The 17,714-nt window shown below is 40.4% G+C and overlaps 1 protein-coding gene across 5 annotated transcripts in view; it reads right to left on the bottom strand.

The window, feature by feature from the left end:
* Positions 1 to 450: 450 nt before the first annotated feature.
* Coq6 (ubiquinone biosynthesis protein COQ6, mitochondrial) overlaps positions 451 to 17,714 on the bottom strand; it is a 159,979-nt gene continuing 142,715 nt past the window's right edge. For 3 of the 5 annotated variants that reach the window (XM_076191736.1, XM_076191735.1, XM_076191734.1), the window contains 2 exons: positions 12,105 to 12,271; positions 451 to 748 (listed from right to left, as the gene is read on the bottom strand). In XM_076191736.1, coding sequence (XP_076047851.1) covers positions 719 to 748; positions 12,105 to 12,271 — 197 coding nt within the window. In that variant the 3' untranslated portion in view covers positions 451 to 718. Of the gene's footprint in view, positions 749 to 12,104; positions 12,272 to 17,714 lie in introns of those variants that run through there. The other 2 variants (XM_076191737.1, XR_012966803.1) reach the window with 2 other exon arrangements.

A 17,714-nucleotide genomic window follows, 5' to 3' on the forward strand; every position in this document is an offset into this window, starting at 1 on the left:
GATTTCTCCCCATCTTCTCCTTTTATACATGAGGTTACGGAAAAAAGGGGTGGGGGAGTTTGCCAATTTAATGAAGCGGCTTTGCTGTGGATGTGCTGTGTCTTGCAACACTGCTTCTGACCCAGGGCAGTGGACAAGATGCAGGGATGACCTGTCATCCAGGAGGTGCCAAGATCAGAGAGAGGGAAGAGAGTGGAGGGGAGTGGAGTATGTTGGGGATGGAATGGGTGGGAGTGGTTTTTATGCTTTTGTGTTCTGGCTACTTCCCTTGTAAGGGGAAAAAAGCCTTCAGTATATGTATGTATATTTATAGTAGTAAGTTTCCCCTAGACTTATTACAGGCTTCAATTAGGACTTCATTTAGAGGTGTTTTATGAATATTTAATTTATTTATACTTTTTTAACCTAGATACAATAAGCATTCACAACAAATGGAAATAAAACAATAAGAACAAATATTACATTTATTATAATCATGTAATCACATAAGATATACAATCTTTGGCCAAAAGTTATTTCTAGCTTCATAATAGTTTTAGAGATGCCTTGTGATCTTTCAAGGAATACTCAAGATAAAGTTGATATATTATACAGAAGACTAATAGATATGTTTCACTAACCAAGATATTTCCTTATTTTTGAAGAAAACATATCAATCTGTTGCCCCAGGTCTCTCCATACAGTTGTTCTGATTGCTTTTACAATTCACTGCATTTTCTTATGCTTCTGCGAAGGATATAATTGATTTCTGAAAATGAAAAAAACTGTTGTATGAGTAATAACATATACTTAATCTATTGCCCCTGGTCTCCCTTGCAGGGAAGACATATACAGGTACTCCTCGTTTAACGACCTACTCGGTTAGCGATGACGCGGAGTTATGACGGGCTTTATGACAGACGTTTAACGTAAATCTCCCGAAGTTACGACGTTGTGTACGATAATTAAGTTGGCTGAGGCAAATTTGTATGATGTTATAATTGAACTTGTACTGTGGATATTAGCTGTGAGGTAAAGTGTTCTGAAGCTTAGGTCTACATTACCATCCTGCAAGCTGCAAAAACTACCTGGGGTACAGTATATACCGGTAGTGGTAAATTTTTAGTTTCGACCATGGGCACAATATAGCAATAGAAAATTAATTATTAATTTTGTAAATTATAATGTATCAAAGTAATATGCAATTTTGTGAGCAGAAAAAAAAAAAGTGCTAAAACAAATTTCGTAAGTAACGAAGTCATGTTGGACAAATGGTACACCATGTTTGTTATGATAGATGCCGATGTCGATGAAATAAAAGGATGATGAATTCGTCTAACCTAAACTAAACTAACCTGACCTGTGTTTGATAAATCATTACCTGCAAATTAAATGTCATCCGGCTCGTCCTCGTTGTCGTCGTCGTGAGAGACGTTGGCAGACGACAAGATGGCGTCCCAATCCTATGCTACCGACTTCGTTCATTAGCATATTTTCTTGTAGCATGGTATTTTTTACTTTCATTTCCGCCCACAAAATTGCATATTACGTTGATACATTTTAATTTACAAAATTAACAATTAATTTTCTATTGCTATATTGTGCCCATGGTCGAAACTAAAAAAATACCCCGGTATTCAATATGGAATGTCAGCATAAGCGGATTTGGTCATGTACGGTAATTTTAGGAACCTAACCACCGTCAATAAACAGTAAATAAAGCTTTAATGTACTGTATAAAAGAGGGAAAATACACGAAAATAAAGATACATGTATTGCTGGACATTGTACATACAGTACATGTATGTATATGTATACACTTTTGCTTAACGACCAATTCGGTTAACGATGGCGCGCTGGTCCCAATTGTCGTCGTTAAACGAGGAGTACCTGTACTTAAAAATGTTCAAATAGACTGAAATCATGGTGTGCTTCTATATACATAACCAACAATAGGTCCTGATTTTGTCCAGTAAAAGTTGACAATTCAATCTAATTATCTATTAGTGCTTTTTTGATTCATGATTGTTAAGGGTGAGCAATGTCATTGAGGACTTATGCGGGGATACAGGCTAACAAGTAACTGGCTACTGGAACAAACCACCTTGCCGATCTCAGCAACTATTGTTAGGGATGCACTGTCGCATGATCCTGGAGCACTATATAAGCCTGTCACTTACATAATAAAGATAGAACAGATTAAGACATTCATTCCTTATCACCTTCGATCACTCAATTGTGTGGTCTGCCTGAGTAGTGCTTGCTACAGTTCTAACTTATGGAAACAAATTGGTGTATGTTTTGGCTGCTATTTTGTAGTTGCATTGGTGGGCTATTATTTTATCATCTGCATGTATGAGACCTTTGATGATGTTCTCTGAATTTGGGGTATGAAGGCTGTGTGTGATTTGGTTAAACAGCATTGGTAATATAAATGGAAAACAAGTGGGTGACAGATGAGAGTGGAATGGGTGAGGGTGATTGCATGCCTTGGCTGACTACCTTCCTTGTAAAGGTGAAGAAGCCTCTTGGTATGCAGATAGACTTAATAGTACTGCTCTTCAGGGAATTCCATTGTACTGTTTTCTGGTCCAAATAGAGGGTTGTTCTCGGATACTCTGCATTCCCAACTAGCTAGGCAGTTTATCAACCACTTCTTGTCAATGTTGGACATATCTATCAATATACCAAAAGCTTTTTCCCCCTTATAAGGGAGGTAGCCATGTCAAAGGCACTTACCTACTCCTACCCATTCCACTCCCGTCCATCACGCCTCCCCCCCCTCTCATCTTAGCTCCTCATGGATGATGGGTCATCCTTGTATCCTGCCCATTGCCCTGGATCAGAGGCAATGCAGCAAGATACAGTACATCCCTAGGAAGGCCACTTCACTTAACTGGTGATGCCCCTTCTCTTTCCTCTCATGCAGAAAGAAAACAGGGAGAAATCCCTTCCGGCTGCATCAAAATATCATTCACAAATAAGCAACTCCTACCTTCCCATCCCCTGCACCTCCCTTCCTTGCATAAGTGTATTATCTATACACAGCCACTCTCCATTCATCCCTATCTCCTGCCTTCTTCCTTCCTTGCTCAACAGACATTCTCCTCTTGCTCAACAGCCCTTTTACCTTATCCATCCATCTCATTTCTGTATCCTCAGGCAGAAAAAGAGAAAACGGAGAAACCCCTTCGGGCTGCGTCAAAATATCATTCACATATAAGCACCACTTACCTTCCCATCCCCTGCCCTTCCCTTCCAATACACAGCCACTCTCCATTCATCCCTATCCCCTGCCTTCTTCCTTCCTTGCTCAACAGACATTCCCCTCTAGCTCAATGTCCCTTTCATCCCATCCATCCATTTCATCCTTGGTCATCTCCTCAAGTTCATTCCATCCACCTCTGCCTTCCACACCTCTTTTACTAATCTTTCATCACTCATTCTTTCCATGTGTCCAAACCATCCCAAAAATCTTTCATCATCCCTATCTGCCATCTCCTTTTCCACTTCCGCTCTCCTCCTCACCTCCTCATTTCTCACTCTATCCAGCCTAGTAACCCCTCCCATAGTTTTCAAATATTTCACCTCAAACATATTTAAACTCTTCTATGCCTCTCTTAAATTCCAAGTCTCTGCTCCATGAAATGCTGTTGGGACAGTCATCTCCTCTTTGCATCCATTCCCAGATGCCTAATTCTCTTAATACATTTTAATCCCTCAAGGCATTTACTTGCTTCTCTCAATCTACAATTTACCTTCCCCCCCCACCACTCCTCCCTTTCCTGCCACATGTCCAAATACCTACAGCTATCCACTTCCTAAAGGTGTTCACTAAACATCCTTCTTTCTGTAGCCTTATGGGTACATTCCTGAGAGAGGTCAAAGGATAAGAGGGTTTGGGAGGAATTTTCAAACCAGAACCCTAAGATTTGGGTCTTTTAATGTGTGTGGTACAGATGAGAGTAAAAGGGAAGAGATAGGCTGAATGTTTGTGAGAATGAAGATGGATGTGTTGGCATTAAGTGAAACTGAATTGTTGGATATATGAATCTAAATTATCTGTTTTGGACAGGATGTATCCAGTGACTACATAAAAATCCTTATTTATATCTATTGAGGGAGGGAGGGGGGCTGAATGGGAGTGGAGTATGTGGGAATGGAATGGGTGGGAGTAGATTTTATGTCTTTGTTCTTGGCTACCTCCCTTGTAAGGGGGAAAAGGCCACTGGTATATGTATGTATATCTATTACCATCAATACTGTTCTGCAAGGTATCACTTTCTCACAAATGTCTTCCTGTACTTGTTAGGTCAGATTTGTGATGTGCTGTTTGTGAACAGTGTACTGGTGGAATGGCCTTCTTTAACTCCATGTTAATTTAAGGCAGGTGTGTGTTACAGAGATTGTTGAGGGATTTAGTCTGTGACATAGAGTCTACCAACCTGCAAATCAGAACAAGTTGGATTGCTGAGTATTGTTGAATGCTGGATTTTTGGTGCTGTGGTTATATTCTAGTCTCTTATATAATGGTAGTGTGTATATTATGTGACTACATAAAGTGTCTTGCTGTAATGTTCCTGACACAGGAAGTGTGGCAAGGGACAGGGATGACCTTTCATCCTTAAGGAGGAAAGATGGGATGGAACAATGAATGGGTTTTTGGATGGGAGTAGGAGGTTGTGCAGTGGGTGAAAGTATGGGGTGAGAATTTTCCTCACCCATGGCTAGCCATGGCCAGGAAAAAATCACAGTGGAGAGTTGATGGTGGAGATGTGTCTAGAGAGTTAATGATAACTAACACAGTGTTTAGGAAAATAGCCAAGCATAAGTACACATGGGAGAGGGTGGTGGATGAAAGGGTGGTAGATAGGGCTTCAATGGACTATAGTGGTAACCAGGAGAGAAATAAGAAGATTTTTGGATGTACGTGTTTTGAGGGGAGAGAATGGGGGAATATCAGATCATTTTTTTTTTTTTTTTTGTGGAAGGTAAGTTGAGAGTGGAGGAGGGATGGATAATGAGGAAAAGTACAGAAGGTAGGGAGGTACTTAGAGTAAATTGATTAAATGGGAAAGAAAAGGAGGAGTACAAGAAGAAGTTGAGAGAAGAGTGGGAGTGAAGGATAGAGTAGAACTAGGAGTGGAGGAAGAATGGGGATGTTTCAAGGAGAGAGTCACAAGGTGTGCAAAGATGGTGTGGAATGAGGAGGATGGGAGGAAATAGAAGGAAGGGTAGTGAGTAGTGGGATGACGAAGCAAATAAGGCTGTAGAAGTGAAGAAATGAGCATTCACAGATTGGATGCAAAATAGAACAAGAAAATCATGAGAAGTACAAAGAAAGGAGAAGAGAAATAAAGCATAAAATAAAGGAGGCAACAAGGAGAGCAGATGTGAAATGAAGAGTATGACAGAAAAATTTGAAAGTAATATTAAGATGTTTTGAAAGGAAATGAAGAGGGGAAGGGGAGGTGAATCAATTAGAGAAGAAAAGGTAAAGGATGCAGATTGAGAGATTATAATGGAAGAGATGGCAAGAAGAGAAAGATGGGCAGAGCATTTTAGGAAGTCACCAAATGTAAAAGAAAATAGGGAGGGAAAGGTAGCTTCAGTGGGAGGCACTAAGAATATGACAGTGGTGAATGAGGAAAATGGAGGAGAAATAAGAAGAGGTGAAAGTAGTTATTAGAATGATGAGAGCAGTTAAAGCACCTGGGTTAGATAGGTGTCATGTGGAGTGTCTAAAAAAAGGGAAGCACAGAGATGGTGGACTGGCTGGTGAGATTGTTTATTGTTTATCTAAAAGAGGGTAGAATGTCGGAGGACTGAAAGAATACCTATAAAATTCTGCTTTACATGGGAAAAGGGGACAAAAGTGAGTGAAGCAGTTTCAGAGGGATCAGTTTCTTGAGTGTAGTTGGGAGGGCTTATGGGAGGGTTTTGAATATGAGAGGATTAGGAGATGAACAGTGAGTAATTGATGAGGAACAGTGTGGGTTTAGGACAGGGAGGGGTTGTGTGGATGAAATTTTTGTGGTAAGACAGATATGTGAGAGAGCTTTATGAAAAGGTAAGGATGTTTTTTGGGCCTTTATGGATTTGGAAAAGGCTTATGACAGGGTAGACAGGAAAACACTGTGGGAGGTATTGCATATACATGTGATAGGAGGAGAGATGTTATGAACAGTCAAGAATTTTTATGAGAGTAGTAGAGAGCTGACTTATCTGAGAATAGACACCTTGACATGGTGGATAGGCTTGAGAATCACAATTATCACAAAAGCTATGTTGATTGAGAGGGAATCTCTGCAGGGTCACCCATATCAAATAGGTTTTGTAAGAAAGATTAGACAAAGAGCAGCTCATACACAGTCACAGGACCAACTGCTAACTGGCACATCCCCGATGGCGAACGGGGAAATTCCTCACAGATATATGGGGTACCATCATAATGATGGCGTGGACCATTGGGCACCCTATAGATATAGGGATTCACCGAATATAATGAATAAGGTGACACTAGAGAAATATTTCATCAGAAACCAGTCAGCAAGGTGAGATTACTGCCAAAACCCCTTCATAGCAACCATGACTAGTACAACCAAAACAAAACTGGGCATTCCTGTTGGATCATCATCTCCTAAAGGTCCAACTGCATTGCCTTGTGTGCTTATGGGTAGTGTGCCACATATTGTGAGTATGCACTGTCCAAGCAGATCCAAGTCTTTGACATTAAACAACATGAAGAAAATGAAGATCTATACTTATAACGTAAGATCTCTCTCAGAAGACCACAGGCTGGAAAGTTTAATGGAAGAACTAGACAACATCAAGTGGGACATCATAGGACTAAGCCAAGGCCAAAGAGCGAAAGAAAAGCTGATACAATTACAAGATGGTCACCACCTGTTCTACTATAGAGGTAAGGACAAAGAAAGATCTAGAGGAGTAGGACTCTTGATAAACTGAGTCTGCTGGTAACATAGTCCAGTTCAGTAGTTTATCAGACAGGGTAGCTTGGATTGTAATTAGGCTATGTAAAAGGTAACTCTAAAAATAGTTCAGCTTTATGCAACAACTTCACAGAGTTCAGTTGATGAAATTGAGTCCTTCTATGGTGATTCAAGTCAGAAAATGGATACAGAAAAAATAAGTACATATTGGTAATAAGCGACTTTAATGCTAAAATGGGGAAGATGGGAGATGAGTTGTGCACTGGGAAGTTTGGAGTAGATGAAATGACAGAGGTGAGATGTTAGTCAATTTTGCTTAGAACTACAACATGAGGATAATGAACACTTTTTCTTCCAAAAGCATGTAGGTCATAAATGGACCTGGAGAAGCCCAAATGGAACAAGAAAGAACGAAGTAGATTTCATATTAAGAGATGAGAGCAAGAGTGTTAGCAATGTTATGGTCATAAATAAAGTCAACATAGGTAGTGACCATAGAATGGTAGGTTGCACAGCTAAATTCAATTTCAGAGCCAAAAGAAATAGACTAGTTTTAAAAAAGAAAATCAGCCTTGCAAAGATTGAGGATAATAAGGAGATATTTCAGTTAGAAATTACAATTAGATTTGAAGCTCTAAAAACTAACAAAGACACCATCGAAAATATGAATTTGAATTTAGTGAATATCATTAGGGAATTGGCAGATAAAGTAGGAAGTACAAAAAGTATTAGAGAAAACAAATACTCCAAAACTATGAATGACCTAATTAAAAGAAGAAGGACCATGCAGATTAAAAGCAGGAGAGATGAAATAGAAAGAGTAGAACTAAACAAGCTTATCAACAAAAGACAGAGATCAGAGAAAAGAAAGAGAAACATGGATGAAATAGAGGAAACTATTCAGAAAGGTAAAAGTATTAAAGGAACCAAGCACAGATATGCTTTAGGAAGACAGCAAATGATATGTTTGAAAGATAGAAATGGAAAAATCATTAAATGCAGAGACAGAATGGTAAAAAGAGTAGAAGAGTTTTACCAAGAGCTTTACTCATCGAAGACTGTAGCCGAGTCAATAAATTCATCTGTAGACATTAGTAGTATATCAGATATTACAAAAGAAGAAGTAGAATTTGCTAAAAAACTATGAAACGAGGAAAAGCACCTGGGGAAGATGGTATATTGATAGATCTCTTGAAAGACACAGGGAAAGTTCATACCAAGTTAGCTCAGTTGTACACCCAGTGCTTACATCAAGAAAGTGTTCCTGAATTGTGGTGCAATGTTATAGTTATTTTGCTTCATTAAAAAGGTGACCAGAAGGACCTTAGTAACTAATGACCAATTAGCTTGCTATCACATGTATATAAAATATTCTCCAAGATCCTTACAAAAAAAATTAAGTCAAGTTTTAGATAGAAACCAACCAAGAGAACAGGCAGGCTTTAGGAGTGGATATTTGACTCTAGATCATTTGCAGGCAATGAATCAACTAATTGAGAAAATGACAGAATACAATATACCTCTCTGTTTAGCTTTTGTAGATTATGAGAAGGCCTTTGACTTGGTAGAACAAATAGCAATAAGGCCTTTGACTTGGTAGAACAAATAGCAATACTTAATTCGTTATGCAAGCAGGGAACAAAGGAATAAATCATAAGGGTTTTAGAAAAGATTTATGTAAAAGGTACCACTATAATTTGACTACATAAAGATACAGAAAAGATCAAGATCGAGAAAGGAGTACGGCAAGGTGACACAATTTCACCCAAATTATTTACAGCTTGCTTGGAAGAGATTTTCAGAGGATTGAGTTGGGAAGAGAAAGGTTTGAAGATTAATGGTGAATATTTGGACCACCTAAGATTTGTGGATGACATGCAAGATATGCTGAATGATCTAATCATGCAAAGTCTCAAGGTAGGTTTAAAAATGAATAAGGGTAAAACCAAAGTAATATTCACCATGAAAGTTCAAAGTAGAGATTATAATCAATGGTGAGAGTCTTGAAGAAGTTGAAGAGTATAATTATTTAGGCCAGATGGTGAAAATGACCAAAGATCATGATAATGAAATAAAAAGAAGTATTACAATTGGTTGGAAAGTGTTTGGTAAATATAATAAAATCCTACCCTTATGTTTGAAATGTAAAGTTTACAATCAGTGCATTCTGCCAGCAATAATCTATGAGTGTGAGACTTGGAAACACAGAGGTGATGGAAACAAAGCTAAGGATTGCACAGAGGAGAATGGAGAGATCAATAATGGGAATAATGCTGAGAGACTGAAAGAGAGCAAGTTGGATGAGAGAGCAGACTAGAGTGAAAGACATTGTGGAGGCAGTAAAAGAGAGGAAGTGGAATTGGGCAGGTAAGTTGGTGTGAATGACTGATGAGTGATGGAGCAAGTGTGTTACTGAGTGGGTGCCGCGAGATGGGAAGTGTGGAAGAGGGAGACCAGAAAGAAGGTGGAGAGATGAGATTGAGAAGTTTGCAGGAGTGACATGGCAGAGGTTGGCATAGTTGTATGAATTGTGGAATGCTATGAAGGAGGCCTTTGTTCAGCAGTGGACTCAGAATGGCTGATTTGATTGATTGAGTAGAGCCTGTGTTAGAATTAGAGATAGAGAGAGTGAGTGGTCTAAGGTAAAGGTGGGACTACTGGTGATGTCATATTGCTATAGCTGTTCAATGTATACATGGATGGGGTGGTGTGGGAGGTATATGCAAGGGTAATGGGTAGGGGATTGGAGATGGTTAAAGAAAAGGGAGAAAAATGAGAGATAAGCCAATTGTTGTTTGCTGATGACACTGCGCTTGTAGCAGAACCAGAGGAGGTATTAAGGAAGTTAGTGATGGAGTTTGGGAAGGTGTGTGAAAGAAGGAAGTTGAAGATAAATGTAGATATAAGTAAGGTGATGAGATATACAAAGGGAGAGGATGGCAGCAAATTGGAAGTGAGTATTAAGGGAGAGAGGCTGGAAGTGGATAGCTTTAGATACTTGGGGGCAAATGTGAAGGGAAAGGGAGGAGTGGAGGTGGATTGTAGATTGAGAGAAGCAAGTAAATGCCTTTGGGGATTAAAAAGTGTTATGAGAAATAGACATCTGGGAATGGATGCTAAGAGGAGAGTGTATGAAGGGGTGATTGTGCCAACAGCACTGTATGGGGTAGAAACATGGAACATAAGAGAGGAAGAGAGAAAGAGTTTAAATGTATTTGAGATGAAATGTCTGAGAAGTATGGTTGGGGTTACTAGGCTGGACAGAGTGAGAAATGAGGAAGTGAGGAGGACAGTGGGGTGGAAAAGGAGTTGGGAGATAGGGTCAATGAAAGTGTATTGGAATGGTCTGGACACATCCAAAGAATGAGTGAAGAAAGATTAGTAAAAGATGTGAGGAAACCAGAGGTGGATGGAGTGAACATGAGGGGCCACCAAGGATGAGATGGATGGATGGGGGTGAAAAGGGTGTTGGGAAAGAGGGGGATGTCTGTTCAGGAAGGAAGGGAGAAGGCAGGAGATAGGAGTGAGTGGAGAATATTTGTGTATGGATGATGCTGTGATGCATGCAAGGGAGTGGGTGGGTGATGGGGGGTTAGGGAGTATGTGTGAATGGTATTTTGACACAACCTGAAAGATTTCTCCCCATCTTCTCTTTTTCTACATGTGGGGATGGAGGGGGGATTGCCAATTATTATTTGCCTGATCTTCATTTACTATTATTTATCAATTTATTATTATTTACTATTTACCTGTTTGTTTATTATCTAACTATACCTATGCATTTATTTAATTTATTATTATTATAATTTTTATTTATTCATTTATTTATCATTACTATATATATATTTTTTTGCATTCGACCTAGTTATGGACCAAAAGGCCTCCTGTCAGCATGCTCTGCCTTTGTAATCTATTGAGGAGTAGAAAGCAGGTATGGATGGAGTGAGCTTGAGGGGATGACTGATGATGAGATGGATATAAGGGGTGAGAGGGGCTCAGGGCAAAAGGGGAATGTCTGTTAAGCAAGGTAGGAAAAAAGCAGGGGATAGGGGCTAGTAGAGGATGGTTGTGTGTGGATGTTTTGACACAGCCAGAAGGCATATTTACCTGTCTTTTCCATTTTCCACATGAGGTGATGGGGAGGGTGGGTTGCGATGTAAATGAAGTGGCCCTGTTGTGGATGTGCTGTCCTGCTGAATTGCTTTTGACCTGGACAGTGGGCAGGAGACAAGGGTGACCCTTCATCCACAAGGAGCTAAGGTATGAGGGAAACAAGGATGGTGGATGGAAGTGGAATGGGTGGAAATGGGGATGTGCCTTGATCTGGCTACCTCCTGTATAAGGGGGATGATGATGATGATGAAGATGCCATTCCCTAGGTTGTCTAGCCAAGCAGCCCCATCTCCCTGAGGAATGCCATGGCTGCAATGGGATTTTCCTATAAATCCCTTTCAGTGTATGTTGTGCTATTGGCATGCATAATTGTGTACAATGCAGTCCTCCATAATGTGTTACAAAGGATTACAAAGGTGGAGCATGCCAACAGGAGACCTATTGGTCCATATCTAGGTCGGATGCAAAAAAATCATAACAAGTAAACCAATAAATAAAAACTATAATAATGTAAATAATAAATAAAATACATACTGGTAAATAAATGCATAGGTATAGTTAAATAATAAACAAACAGGTAAATAGTAAATAATAATAAATTGACATATAACTAATAATAAATGAGAATCAAGCAAATAATTATAAACAGACAAATGATAACAAAACAAATAAACAAATAATATAAAATAAATGATAATCATTACAGCATCTTGCTTAGGTGTTGTATGGGGCAAAGTGTTGCATCGTGGACAGACATAGATAGATGGATAGAAGGTTAGACAAACCTGATAGCCCTTGGGCATTGGAGTCAGAATCCCCCTTGGATCTCTAGACAGAAGTGAGGGTATAGATGGAAGATGAGTGGTAGGGAGATGATGTCTATATCATGGGACATGCTGACTCCCATCACTAGTCTCATTAAATGAATAAAGAGATGAGGTATATGATTATAAAATGGCCTCACTCATACCTAACATTCAAATAGTCCTGTGACACTATGGGAAGAAGTGTCATATACTGTTGAAGTATATATTTTTCAAGCAAGTTTCAAAGACTTACCTTTAAAGGTGTGAAAGCATTAACTGCTGAAAGTCCTAATGAACGCAAGAGAACAATGGGTGTGAGTTTAGTGGTGTAGAGGCGGTACAGTCCATCAACAGATGCCATAAGAGCTAAATTCTTCTTTTGTCTTTCTGATTCATATTTAAACAGATGGAGTTCATCTCCTATAAAGAAAAGAAAATTATATATCAGTGTTGGCCAACTTTCTCTGTGGGAGTTGGACTTCACCAGGGGTCAGCTCTTAGCCCCTATTTGTTTAACCTCCTCATTAATGTGCTGATGGAGGAGGTGACAAAGGAGGCACCATGGAGTATGCTCTTTGCAGATAACATAGTGTTGGTATCAGCGTCGCAAAGAACTGCAGGAGAGGTTGGAGCTGTGGAGGTGTTTGTTAGAGGACTATGGCCTGAAGGTCAGCAGACAGAAGATGGAGTACCTGGAGTGCAATGTGACTCAGGGAGGCAACCTTTTCATGCAGGATCACAAACTGCCAAAGGTGGAGGCCTTCAAATGCCTCGGATCTTATGTAGAGGAGGATATAGATCTAGAAAAAGAGATTGACTACAGGATCAAGTTGACATGGAACTATTGGCAGAGAGTTTCAGAGGTGCTATGTGACAAAAAGATAAGTGCCAGAGTAAAAGGAAAGGTGTACAAGACAGTAGTGAGACCAGCATTGTTGTACAGAGCAGAGACATGGGCACTAAAAAAGGTACAAGAAAGGAAGCTGGACATTGGAGAAATGAGGATGTTGAGGTGGATATGTGGGGTGATGAGGTTGGATAGGATGAAGAATGATAGTATCCACAGTACTGTGAAAGTAGTGGAGGCATCAGCGAAAGTGCAGGAAAAGAGATTACATTGGTTCGGCCATGTGAAGAGAAGAGATGAAGACTACGTGGGGAGGAGAGTGATGAAGATGGAGGTACAGGGCAGACAGAGGCAAGGGAGACCCAAGCTGTGAGACTGAGAGAGGACCTTAAGGAGAAACAGCTGGAGGAGGAGCTGGTGAGGGACCGAAACCAGTGGAAATGACTAGCAAGGAATGGCAACCCCATATGAAAATGGGAAACATCAACAGGAAAAGAAGAAAGAAGAAGAAAGAAGATATGAGTATAAGAGGTTCAAAATGCACAGATTCATAATAATGACATCTAACCCATGGTTATGGTGAGAAGTGCCACAGTGAGATGGGGAACAATTTGAAGTAATTCTAGGTATGCTAGGCTATTCTATGCTATGATTTTGCTACTAAGATGGTTTCAAACCCCATCAACAAGACCTGGTTCTGGATCATTAAATCAAAAGACCTTATAAAAAGTGATAGATTTGTCTTTCTTTTTCAGATGGCATCAGCCAGGAAAAGGAGATATCAGGCAGAGTTCCTTAATTATGGCTTCAAAGAAATAGAGGACAAAGGACAAATTAAGTCTCAGTGTGTTGTCTGTATGAAATTACTGATTGCCAATTCTTTCAAAAAGAATCAACTGAAGTAACAATTGGACAAGGTTCATTCACATCTGTCTTCGAAACCATGATAATACTTTGAGAATTTGGAGAAAAGTAAAAAAAAAAAAAAAAACAGAGATTGGAAAGCAACAAGAGTGCAATACTTGACCAATGTTCAGCAGCAACAGCTAGTTTTGCAGTGGCATGGTTGGTTGCTTGAAATATGAAACCACATATTATTGGTGAAGACTTAATCAAAATTGTGGCAGTGAAAACTGCAGAGATAATGTGTGAGCTGAAAGTAGCTAAACAACTGAATTCAGTGCCTTTGTCTATAAGTTATTAAAGAAAAAATTTCCATCTTGGCAGAAAATATGAGAGAACAAGTGATTTCTTCAGTAAAATAGAGTAAAGAGTCTGCCATTCAACTTGATGAGACTATAGATCTCAGTAGTAATTCACAGCTGATGGTATATGTTTGATACAGGGGTTCTGGTAAAATTGAAGAAGAAATGTTGCTATGTTCTTCTCTTGAGTTGAGAACTAAGGGTATTTATGTGTTCAATAAGCATGATGCATACTTCAAAAAACAGTGTTGATTCAAAGTGGGAAGATTGTATTGCAGTATCAGTTGATAAAGCTTCTGCCATGCTTGGTCATGTCAGTGGTTTTGTGGCTTTGGCCAAACAACAGAATCCAAATATTGAAGTCATCCATTGTATGATACATCACCAAACATTAGTTGTGAAGAATTTGGAACTAGAAGTGGAAGCTGTGTTGAATGAAGTAATTAAGATTGTCAATGTTGTAAAAGGAAATGCACTAAACATGAGGATGTTTTGTTATTTATGTGAGGATGGAGAGGCTGAATATTCAACCCTTCTTTTCCATATGGAAGTGAGGTTGCTCTCACATGGAAATGTCCTGAATAGAGTGTGGGTTCTTAAAACCGAAACTGAAATGTTTCTGACTGATCAAATACACACACTTGCAAAAAAGTTCAAAAATCAACCTGGCTAGCTCTTCTTGCATACTTAGCTGATATTCTTGGGCATGTAAATGTGCTGAACAAGAAAGTGCAAGAAAAGAAAATCAATCTCATTTGACATACATACATATACTAATGGCTTTTCCCCCCCATACAAGGGAGGTAGCCAAAGTCAGAGGCATAAATCCACTCCCACCTATTTCATCCTCACATACTACACTCCCATTCACCACCCCTCCCTCCCTCTTTTCTTGGCTCCTCCTGGATGATGGGTCATCCCTGCATCTTGCCCACTGTCCTGGGTCAAAAGCAATGTCCCCTCATACCAAAAAAAGGAGAGAGAGGACAGGGAGAAATCCCTGCAGGATGTATCCAAATATCACTCACACATCTTCCTCACTCCCCCATCCCCCACCCACTCCTTTCCATGCATCACAGCATCATCCATACACAACCATTCTCCACTCACCCCTATTCTGTCTTCTCCCTTCCTTCCTCAACAGACATTCCCCTCTTTCCCAATGCCCCTTTTACTCCATCCATCCATCTCATCCACCTTTGCCTTCCACGCCTCTTTTACTCTTTTTTCACTCATTCTTTCCATGTGTCCACACCATCCCAATACTCTTTCATCAACGCTATCTCCCAACTTCCTTTCAACTCCCACTCTCCTCTTCACCTCCTCGTTTCTCACTCTATTCAGCCTAGTAACCCCTACCATACTTCTCAGGCATTTCATCTCAAGCACATTTAAATTTTCCTCTCTTATGTTCCATGTTTCTGCCCCATACAGTGCTGTTGGCACAATCACTCAATACAATCTCCTCTTAGCATCCATTCCCAAATGTCTATTTCTCATTACACACAAGAAAAAAATTTCAGCATTTGTATCATAACTTCAGTATTGGAACTAGAAAGTAAAATGCTTACAAGATTGCTATATTTCCAAACCTGACAGTTTTTGGAAGACTGTGAAAACTGTCTCAGTGACATGAAGGAGTTTGTCTCAAGGCACCTGACCAAACTTCACCTCTTCAATATGAGACACATTCTTGCAGGCAGCATCAACTGACTGATGTATGATGATTCAATGATGCATCACAATACTCACATTGTAAAATATAAAGTTACAACTGTATTACTTGATCTCTTTCACTCTGAATATTAATACATACATATACCAAAGGGTTTTTTCCCCCTTACAAGGGAGGTAGCCAAAAAATAAAGGCATAGAAATGACTCCCACCCATTCCCTCCCTAACTTACTCCCCTCCCCTCCACCCTCTTCCCTCCCTCTTATCTTGGCACCTCCTGGATGATGAGTCATCCATGCATCTTGTCCATTGCCCTGGGTCAGAAGCAGTGTTGCAAGACACAGCACATCCACAGCAAGGCTGCTTCATTAAATCGGCGACCCCCCTTCTCCATCACTTCATGCAGAAAAGGAGAAGACAGGGAGAAACCCCTTTGGGCTGCGTCCATTTATTTCTCACACATACTCCCTCACCCCCATCCCCCACCCATTCCACCTCATGCATCACAGCATCATCCATATACAGCCATTCTCCATTCATCCCTGTCTTCTGTCCTCTCCTGTCCTTCCTGAACAGACATTCCCCTCTTTCCCAAAGCCCATTTTACCCCATCCATCCATCTCATCCTAGGTCAACCTTCATGTTACTAGGCTGGATATAGTGAGAAACGAGGAGGTGAGGAGGAGAACAGGGGTGGAAAGGGAGTTGGGAGATAAGGTTGATGAAAGAGTATTGGGATGGTTTGGACACATGGAAAGAATGAGTGAAGAAAGACTAGTAAAAGCAGAGGTAGAATGAGTGAACATGAGGGGTTGACCTAAGATGAGATGGATAGATGGGGTAAAAGGGGCTTTGGGAAAGAGGGGAATGTCTGTTGAGGAAGGATGGGCGTGGACAGAAGATAGGGGTGAATGGAGAATGGTTGTGTATGGATGATGCTGTGATGCATGAGGTGGAGTGGGTGGGGGATGGGGGTGAGGGAGTATGTGTGAGGAATAAAGAGTATGCTTGAGAAATAAATTGATGGAGCCCAAAGAGATTTTTTCCCATCTTCTATTTTTCTGCATGAGAGGATGGAGAGGGGGGGGGGGTTAGCTGATTTGATGAAGCGGCCTTGCTGTGGATGTGCTGTCTTGCAGCACTGCTTCTGACCCAGGGCAGTGGGTGAGATGCAGGGATGACCCGTCATCCAGGAGGTGCCAAGATAAGAGGGAGGGAAGGAGGTGGATGGGAGTAGAGTATGTTGGGGATGGAATGGGTGGGAGTGGTTTTTATGTCTTTGCTTTTTGGCTACCTCCCTTGTATGGGGGAATGCCTCTGGTATATAAATGTATGATGTTCTTTGTGTGCCATTCTTATGCCAGAAAGGGTAAAATTCTATTTTCCCATAATAGTACATACATACACATACCAAAAGCTTTTTCCCCTTTACATGGGAGGTAGCCAAAAAACAAAGGCATAGAATCCACTCCCACCCATTCCATCCCCACATACTCCACTCCCATTCACCCCACTGCCTCCCTCTTATCTTGGTTTCTCTTGGATGATGGGTCATCCCTGCATCTTGCCCACTGCCCTGGGTCAGAAGCAATGTTGCAATACACAGCGCATCCACAGCAAGGCCACTTCATTAAATTGGCAACCCCTCCTCTCTGCCCCCTCATGCAGAAAAAGAGAAGGGAGAAATCCCTTTGGGCTGCATCACATTATTTTTCACACATAATCCCCCCCTATCCCCCATCCACTCCCTTTCATGCATCACAGCACCATCCATACACAACCATTCTCCATTCACCCATCCATACACAACCATTCTCCATTCACCCATATCTTGTTTTCTTTTGTTGTTCCTCAACAGATATTCCCCTCTTTCCCAATGCCCCTTTTACCCCCATCCATCCATCTCATCCTTGGTCAGACCCTCATGTTCACTCCTTCTACCTCTGCTTTCCGCATTCTCTTATCCTGTTTTTGTACAAATTTGAAATACCGTACATGATAATAAATAATTTTGCTTTGCCATTTAATACTAAAAGGAGTGATTTTTTCTGTTGATGAATATCAAATTTTCTACAATTTTTTTCTTGTGTACTATTTCCATGCCAAAAAGACAGGCTTTTACTTCTTCATGAGAGA

This window comes from Oratosquilla oratoria, chromosome 10 (assembly GCF_046742065.1).
Source record: "Oratosquilla oratoria isolate Oo_2021 chromosome 10, ASM4674206v1, whole genome shotgun sequence".
NCBI classification, from domain to species: Eukaryota; Metazoa; Arthropoda; class Malacostraca; order Stomatopoda; family Squillidae; genus Oratosquilla; species Oratosquilla oratoria.